The sequence below is a fragment of the Austrofundulus limnaeus genome, unplaced genomic scaffold (assembly GCF_001266775.1).
Source record: "Austrofundulus limnaeus strain Quisiro unplaced genomic scaffold, Austrofundulus_limnaeus-1.0 Scaffold212, whole genome shotgun sequence".
Classification (NCBI taxonomy): Eukaryota; Metazoa; Chordata; class Actinopteri; order Cyprinodontiformes; family Rivulidae; genus Austrofundulus; species Austrofundulus limnaeus.
The window spans coordinates 252,166-261,884 of NW_013952614.1; the positions used below are offsets into that span (position 1 = coordinate 252,166).

At 38.5% G+C, this 9,719-nt stretch overlaps 1 protein-coding gene across 3 annotated transcripts in view; it reads left to right on the forward strand.

Moving 5' to 3' along the window:
• The window catches only part of thsd7aa (thrombospondin, type I, domain containing 7Aa), a 176,621-nt gene that overhangs the window by 146,288 nt on the left and 20,614 nt on the right, over window positions 1-9,719 (forward strand). For all 3 annotated transcript variants that reach the window (XM_014019217.1, XM_014019215.1, XM_014019216.1), the window contains exons 20-23: window positions 182-299; window positions 2,447-2,592; window positions 5,356-5,530; window positions 8,806-8,979. In XM_014019217.1, coding sequence (XP_013874671.1) covers window positions 182-299; window positions 2,447-2,592; window positions 5,356-5,530; window positions 8,806-8,979 — 613 coding nt within the window. The remainder of the gene's footprint in view (window positions 1-181; window positions 300-2,446; window positions 2,593-5,355; window positions 5,531-8,805; window positions 8,980-9,719) is intronic.

The following is a 9,719-nucleotide window of genomic DNA, read 5'->3' on the forward strand; positions in this document are numbered from 1 at the left end:
GTAAAAGTTCCAGATGTACATAATAAAGATACTTGTAGTGTTAGTTTCAGTTGAGCTGGAGCAAAACATGAGTCCAGTTAGCATACTCTGTCCAGGTTGCGTTAACAGGGCATCTCACAAATAAAACTGTTTTCAAATCATTTTAGATGAATTAACAAAACCCAATAATGTCCCTCTGCAGCTGGGTCTTGAGAGGAAGTGGCAGATGAATGCTTCCTGTGTTGTGGAATGTCCTGTCAACTGTCAGCTGTCTGAGTGGTCGACGTGGTCTGGGTGCACCCACACCTGTGGCCTGGCAGGTATGTTTCTACAATAACTCTCCAGACCAGAGTTTAAACATTCCATGTCCAGTTACATAATGTTTATTTACATAGGAAATCATCCTTCGTGTGATCCAGTGTGGTGAAATGTGTCAAGGTTGTAGGAAGTAGGACCCAAGGGTGCAGACTAGCGTGAGGAGCTCAAAGAACAAACATTTTATTTAACAAAACAAAAAAAGTGAAGCAGAGTGTGAAGCGGCCAGTATGAGGATCAGTCCCTCTAAATCCAAGACCATGGTCTTGAGCCGGAAAATGGTAGGGTGCCTTCTCCAGGTCGGGGAGGAGGTCCTGCCCCAAGTGGAGGAGTTTTAGTATCTCGGGGTCTTGTTCACAAATGAGGGAAGAATGGAGCAGGAGATTGGCAGGCGGATTGGTGCTACGTTTGCAGTGATGCGGGCGCTGTACCGGTCTGTTGTGGTGAAGCAAGTCTCGATTTATGGGTCGGGTCTACGTTCCTACCCTCATCTATGGTCACAAGATTGAGTAGTGACCGAAGAAAATCGCAGATACAAGCGGCCAAAATGAGTTTCCTCCGCAGGATTTCTGGGCTCTCCCTTGGAGATAGGGTGAGAAGCTTGGTAAACTGGGAGGTACTCAGAGTAGAGCCGCTGCTCCTCCACGTTGAGAGGAGCCAGTTGAGGTGGTTCATCTGGTTAGGATGCCTCCTGGACGTTCCAGACGAGCTGGCCCAAGTGGCTGGGGAGAGGGAAGTCTCTCTGCTAAGGCTGCTGCCCTTGCGGCCCGACACTGAATAAGTGAAATAAAACGGACAGACGGACGGAAAACAAAAATATCTGGGACGGCAGCAAACCATATTATTTGCTAGGGGTACTAATAGAGGAGAACTCGACATGGAATGAATAATGCAAGAAGCTCAACTGATAAGTGGGATGAGACTGAAGGACTTTGAGAACAGTGATGAGAAGATTGGAGATGATTGCACTTAATGGAACAGAGAACAGGAGTGACAGGACTGAGGAGTGAAGGCTGACAATGGAAAATTACCAACTGACAAGAAGAGACTGATAAAGTCAAGAAACACAAGAGGCCATAGAACAAAATGACACCAGAAAATACAAAAACTAAACATCATAAAAGATAAATAAAAAACTCAACACTGAGAAAACTCAGATCATAGCAAAATGACCTGCAATGACAGCAATATAAGCTGGTTGCAATGGCTACTTAAATAAATTGGTAGTTAACCTTTGTGGCTAACCTTTTGTATAAGCAGAAACCAGAAAGTCTTTGTGATGTGAAAATTGTGTTACAACCCTAAACCAACTGAGAGAGGGATGATTATAGCCTTGAATGTGATATCATCAGATCTGGTCATTGATTGGTGGTCCATTATGAGAGTGCACATGGGGGCTCAGGGAGCACTCAGAACTGCACAACCCCATCAGCAATCAGAAGCAACAAGAGCAAATAAGAGATAGAAAACCAACACAGGCTTTATTTGGCAATCTTAATCTGTCCCCAGGCGAGAATGTGTGTGTGTGTGTGTGTGTGTGTGTTTTATTTTTGACTTCAACAAAGACTAAGGGAATGCCTAAGGCAGAGCGGGCTCCCCCACACTCCTTTCTATTTATTTTTATCCGTAAGCTTTTTGTGAAGACATAAATCCCTGGACGAATTAATGTCTATTTCAGAACCGTAAAGCTTAATTTGCTATTTTAAAAGAATAAAAAAGGCAGAACAAACAAAGCCTATATTTATGCACAGAAAATACATACAATACATACATAACCACAAGCATTGTACTTTTATACTCTACACTTCTGTCTGTCTATCTACACATCCAGCTACCCATCCATCCATGTGTTTGGATGAACCACTTTGAACGTTGTTATTACGATATCAGAACATCAGAATTCTCTTTGCAAAATGTAGACCAAAGTTTCTTAAAATTAAGGTTACTCATGAGCTATTCTTTTAGGAATTTAGGATTTACTTTAATTTTATTGGAAAGAAAAGTACTTGTTCCTTTTCACATTTGCAGTCTTCAAGATGTGTTGTTAGCCTGATGGTTTTATATTCTTACAGTAAAATTCACATTTCATATTACATTCAATAATCGTTTATTTTTATACAGTATATTTTTCTTTTCACTTGCTCCTCTCCAGGTAAACTGTGGAGGACACGAACAGTGATCCAGGCTCCGCAAGGCGACGGGAGGCCCTGCCCATCCCAGATGAAACAATGGAAGCCCTGCCTGGTGAAGCCGTGTTACAGTTGGAGATATAGCGCCTGGTCTGAGTGCAAGTCAGAGGTTTGCCACTTTTCATCCTTTTGTTGCAATGTCTGCTTATCTGCTGCATTTACTTAAACATGGTCAAAAACATTTAAATAAAAAACAAACTGTAATCTTGTGACTCAACACTAAGTTGAGAAGCACATTTTGTGCAAGGTAACATCTCAACAGCAACTACATGACAGAACGTGGTTCTCCTGGTTATAGAAAAAGTGTGTTTTAGCTTGTTTTTCTGCCATATAACTAACTACATTTATATTATTTAAATTATATATTTATAATTTAAATATTTGAAAACACTTGCAGGAAACGAGCTACTTGAATTAAACATAAAAGAAATGTCAGCATCTGAAAAAAACATCTAAGGCATGTTTTTATTTGTAATCTCAGTCTTTCATAAGGACTCACAGGGATAGTCCAGTCGGGGGGGGGGGTTGTGTAATTTAACATGGCGCCCAGATCGCCCAGCAATTTTACAGCATATCAACCTGAAATTTGGTGGGCTGGTATCTGAGAACAAACTTAACATGTTCTGAATGCTAATAACAAATTTAAGCTAACTGCTAATTTTTGAAAAGGCTATGTTTCAACCTATTCTAAAATTTACAAAACTGAAAACGGGCATAATACTAGCCAAGAATAAGCTTTGACAAATTCTTAAAGCAAAACAAAAATTAAAACTGCTAATTTTAAACTGCAATAACTCAACCATTTTAAGACATGGGCTGAAAATGGATGTGATGGTAGCCGAGAACAATCCCCATCACTTACTGAATTCAAATCAAAAATCCAAGATGGCCACCATAGCTAAAAGAATGAAATCACTATAACTCTGTCATTTTTAGACATTTTAAGCTGAGATTTGGTGTGGTAGTAACTGAGCATGATTCCCATCACACAACGAATAAAAAAAATACAAGATGGCCACTATAGCTGAAATAATATATTGATTATAGTTTAGCCATCTTTAGACATATTGGGCTGAAATTTGGTGTGGTGAAAGCTGACAATGAACTCCAAAATTTAAAATACACACCACATGGCAGGCCCCTTTATAACACTATTTAGACACTAGGAACTATTCTAGTTACTAGTTAGTACCTTATGAGTTGTAATATAAGTCACAGAGTACCATAGAGAAAGAGGAAAAAGTCTTTGTCCAGGTTAGACTAATGGGTGACAATGTTTTTTTCATCATATTTCAGGTTTATGAAACAACTCATTTGTCAAAATGATAAAGATTGCTATATTAGCTAATATTAAACTACAGTTTTGCAAGGCATTATTTATTCATGTTGTTGTTTTATTAGCTGAACAAAGTCCATGTTATTACACTAATGTGTATGTCGGGAGCATAGATGGACCATGTTCATACTAATGGTGCCGGGGCTGATGACGGTACCTGTTAGACAAAAGTTTATTCAGCTTCCGTTGGAATGAACCTATGTTGTTTCTGAGAAAAAGCTGTTTTATAAACCTGAAAAATAATAAATATCTGGCAATTATTTGGCTAGCCTTTAGTGTAGTCTGGACTAAGACTTTTGCATCTTTGTCTACACTCTGATGTCACGGCTGATAAGGTACCACCTGTTGAGAACCATCTGACATATTACTTCAAAGCTGACTGGGCCATCCCTCTCAAACCTTTACTACAGCCAGCATGGAGGTGCTTGTCCCTTTGGCTTCTAGTTATTATTTTTCATAGATAGTGTCAATGTAATAAGTAGATACTGTACATAGCCTCTTTTACTATCAGATGCAACAAATACCATTTAGATCTAAATCAACCTGGACACTTAATCACTGATAAAGTAATCCAATTACCCTTTAGCATGCTTTTGCGCTAATTAATCACATTCCATACCTGCCCTCATGAAAGGTGGATTATGTGATTGCATCTGTTAGCTTGTGTGTGTGTGTGTGTGTGTGTGTGTGTGTGTGTGTGTGTGTGTGTGTGNGTGTGTGTGTGTGTGTGTGTGTGTGTGTGTGTGTGTGTGTGTGTGTGTGTGTGTGGTTGTCTCTCTGTTAGAAAAAGAACTCACAACACTGGATGGATATTAATGAAGTTCTCAGAAGCTAATTATTGAATACACATCTAGCACTGATTACCTTTTGGAGTCAACACAATTCAAGGTAGTTGCCACAGCTGATTAGGAAAAAAAATGCAGCAATTTGGTCAATTTTACACATATTGAGCAAAGATATGATGCAGTAACAGCAGGGAGTCATTCCCAACAGATCAAGAGCTTTGTTTAAAACTCTACAGCTAATTAATAAATCACAAAATTGCCCAAAGGCAGCACATTTTCAGAATCCGTTTTATTGCCATTGTCAATGAACAGGATTCACAGACTATGAATTTTCTTCCATGTAAAGGTGCAATAAGTATAAAATATAACAAATAAAGAAAATACAAAAGATAAAGGAAAAAAATAGAATAAAATATATGAAACATGCGTACACCAGTTCAATACAGTAAATGAGATATTACATATATTGAGCTGAAATTGGTTGTGGCAGAAGTTGAAAGTTATTCTCAACATACAAACTTTGAAGACTAATAACTCACGTGGCATCTTTTTGAAACTTTGGTAAGTTGTCAGGCAGAATGCAGTTCTTCAACAAATGCTAGTTTCAATAAGAAAATAATAAAAACATCAAAGACACTAAAATATGCTGGAATTCTCATACTGTGTAGTGCACCAGTAAATGTTCATGAACAATTTACTACATGAGATAAAGCACAGTTTCACATTTTTATATATATTTTTCTTCCATCAGGGTGCAAAATGTGGAGAAGGCATGCGATTCAGAAATGTGTCCTGCTTCGTGTCGGACGGGTCGGGTCAGCAGGACAGCAGTGTGGTTGACGATGAGCTGTGTGGAGATCTGGAGCTTTCAGTGGATGGAGACAGAGAAATAGTTCTGCAGGAAACCTGTACTGTTCCCTGCCCAGGTGGGTCTATCAAACACTGCAACTAGCAACTAGCACTAGCAGGCCTTCATGTAGTGATAATGAAGACTTACTTATTTCATCAGAGTAATCAAAATGACTAGTTGGTGCCAGGTTGTTTCCATTAATTAATCACAATCTGAGAAATTGAGAAAAAATGTTTCAGAACTTCCAGACTACCTTACCAGCCTGATTAGGAAGCAGCGTCACTTTGCACACACAGCAACATGGGAAACATGTTCTGGAACTCCTCTGGCATCACTTTCATGTCTCCAACTGAGGAAAGAAACTTTTAATGGTCCTGACAGAGCTGAGCTAACAGGCTGTGACTATAATTGTCAGAACGGCTCACGCAGCTGCTCTGTCACTGTGAGCATAATACACACGTGCACTGCTTGTAGTCTCTCAGTAGTGCAGGTACTACTGTGTATTGTGAAATGAACACATCCATATTTTTTGTAATTTTAGATTTTTTTTTGTATCACGAGATGGGGCTAATACCCAGCTTTAACCACTTTGATTGTTTCAGTCTTATTGTAAATGAGGAGATACAGTCCTATATAATTCAGCAGCATGAGAGGATGCAGATGAAGGAATTTTTGTGCAGAACTTTGACCACAACTTAGAACAAAAACTTTGTGTGTAAAGGCAAATGAAGGATGGCTGATTATGTGGCAGTACTATTAAAGCATGAACTGGTCATTGCAGCAGGGTCACAAGATTACTACAATTAGTTACTTGTAACAGTACTATGAGAGTATAAACTGGTTGAAGTTTAGATTGAAAAGGCTGCTATGGTCAGTCCTACTTTAAGCTTTTGATGACCAAACCACAATGATGCTTGTTGGCCATGTGTCATAAAAACAATGCCACCACACTCCACTCAGGACCCCAATACACTGCCACTACACAGATAGACCATTGCATCCTCCAAACCATTGTCAGCCTATGGCCAAAGATCTCATGACCAGTGGTGGGCACCAGCCCACTAAAGCACAAATCCACTAATTGTGGACCTAAATATTTCATTTTCGCTTTAGCGGTCTTACTAATTTTTATAAATCATAAGCAGATTTGTGCTTTCTAAAATTAAAATGCAGTACCGCTAATAACTAATTCTACCAGTCATCATTTTCTTGAACAGTGGAAGGTATGACTGTCAATGAATCACAACACACGTGATCTATCCAACAGCACCCCTCCCAGATAAACATAATTATTGGGAAGGTATACATCCTTGCGGACTGTTGCTTTCGGCCGTGGTTCTGATTTCCCACAATGCTTTGTGTTTTCTTATGTAGCAGGAAGGCAACAGCAGAAACAGTAATGTTTGTAATCCATACTAAAATTTTGTATGTATTGATTTATTTTACTTTACAATCGGAGCTCCTTTAAAAAAAGTTTAAACACTGGAGCTCAAAAGCAATCGGCCAACGATGTTAGAGATTCAGAAATGATTTAAAGATTTTATGCTGGTGAAGACTGACATCTAGTGGTCAACTGGTGCAACTACATGGAAAACGTCCTAATCCAGGTAGAAAAAAATCAAAAAGAAAAAATCAGTAGGTCCTCTGGATGGGTTCTTCTTTAGTGAAACATTTCATCTCTCTTCCAAGAGACTTCTTCAGTCTGAGTTTTAGGTGAACTGTAAAACTTTAAAATCCAATGGAAACATGAAAAACTTCAAAATCCAAACTCTTATTTTGAAGAGAAGAAACTAGTTTCCTGTTCCCCGTGCTTTCATTTCCCATCAGTCTGTCATGTACCCAGAATGCATCGCTTCAGTTTTCCAATAAACAGTTTTAAAATTACTTTATTCATGCTTCTTTAATGGAAAAATCTACAACAAACATGAAAAAAGACAAAGAAGCAGCCGAACTAGCAATCCTCAACAACTTTTTAAAGAAGCAGCCGAACTAGCAATCCTCAACAACTTTTTAAAGAAGCAGCCGAACTAGCAATCCTCAACAACATTTTAATTTTTCCACCAGGAGCCAAAGGTCTGTTTCAGGAAATCGCATCCCCAGCAATCGGTGGTTGTAGAATTAAGTTGTAAAAGGGTTCATACACCGCTAGTTGGCAACGTTGTGCATATATTGTACATGAATTGTCAGCTAGTAAGTGTCAAATTGAACTTGCGCTTTAAAATGAGCTTCTGCAGTTTTGAAGTTGCAGACTTAAATATTTTTTATAAGTGCTTTAGAAATTGCGTAGCTAAATTTTGGATTAGTGCTGCCACCACTGCTCATGACAAAAATTTATGTTCTGGCAAATTTAGGAATTAGGATGAATATGGCAACCATTGTATTCATAATTATTCATTACATCTTAACTGTCAGTGTCAGCTGTGTTCTTTTGTTGGATTATTTTATTGTTGTTTTGTGTCCTCTGCACTGTGAATTCAATTCAAAGTAGAAGACAGGGAGACTGAATCTTAAAACATAACCAAAAAAACATTGGGAAGCTGATTTATCAAAGGTTTGCGTGTATAAAAAGACGTGCAGACTTGACAGAGCACGCAAAGCTGATTTATGAACATTTTGTACTGAAGATTGCATGTGTTAATTGCGCATAATAGCAGACGCAATCCATTTAGCGTGTTTGCCTTCATGAATATGCAGAATATATGATGATTTTCAGAACGTGCAAAATGCCAAGAGGAGGATATCCAGATATAATCATTTTCACCCGCAGTTTGATTTATCGATCCTAAAACTGATTGCGGTTGATGTTTTTGCATCTAAACTTAGCACGTTTGAAGGACAGGTACAAACTGGCTATGCAATGTGAAAGGTAATAAAATGAAAACTTCTCCACTTTAATATAAATTAAGCATCTAACTGCAGATTAACAGCTCCAAAAAGGTAAAAATAAACAAGGAATGTTTGTGAAACAAGTCCACTTGAGTGTGCTGCTATCCTCAAGTACATGCACCAAGCAACACTGATGCAATCTAAAGAAGAGGACAAATCCAGGGGCTTTTGTGGAGATGGTAATGGTTGATGAAAGTTTGCATGTGAAACCAAAGTCTTGTAAATGAGTTTATTGGCTTAGCAAGGACCTTAAGATAAAAGAAGTTTCAGTCAGATCTGGTTCAGGCTCACTAGAATCAAAACCAGTAGCAAACTGGCACCAATTTAGTAGTAGCTTATTTAAGCATTACGAAGTGATATCAAAAGTCTAAAACATGTTTCCCAGAAAGAGTGGAATTTAAATCCAGCTGCAAAAAGTCCAATGCTGTGAAGTTTTAGTTACTGAACTCTCCTTATGTCTTACAGGAGAATGCTACTTGACAGACTGGACCATTTGGAGTCCGTGCCAGTTAAGCTGTGTGAGCGGGAATGACCTGGGTTTTGGCTCAGTACAGGTCCGTTCCAGAGCCGTGGTGGCCCAGGATCCAGAAAACCTGCTCGAGTGTCCAGAACAAGAGCTGGAGGCAAAGCCCTGCACAGGTCTGTTTAAAGGAGTGTTGCAACTGCAATGAAGAAATTAAAGTCAAACATTTATTGCATCTAACTATTTAAAGAAATTGTTTAGTCATTTTAAAGTGAGTTTCTGTAATATAAAAGTTACGAATAATTAATAATGTATTTGTTGGAAATAGCTTATTACGTGAACTCAGTATAAGAAGATTAATTTTGACATGCTAATGAGCTAATGACTACTCTAAACACACCAAAGATCAACTTTAAACTAAAGGTTTAAATTATAGTGTTTGTACATAGAGCTGTGGAGTTTTGAAGATTGGAGCTGCTTTAAACCATCCTCTTTGGAAAAACGTTTATTCAGACCATCCTGAACAAATAAAAATGGCTAGTCTGATTACATTAACTGCCAGTTCCCAATCAATCTCATTGAACTGGAACACACACACACACTGTGGGGACCTTGCATTGACTTCCATTCATTTTCCAGGCATTTGTATAGCCCAACCCTGATCTTTTACCCTAAAACAAAGCACCCCAGTAATACCTGAGCCAAAATTCAATTGTCATCTTAGTCCTGTACCTAACCCCCCCACACACACACACAAAATCAGCAGGAAATCATGCTGATTTTCGGGTGGGGGAGCATCAGGTCCCGATGATGTAGGAAAAAGTGTATAGATAGATAGATAGATAGATAGATAGATAGATAGATAGATAGATAGATAGATAGATAGATAGATAGATAGATAGATAGATAGATAGAT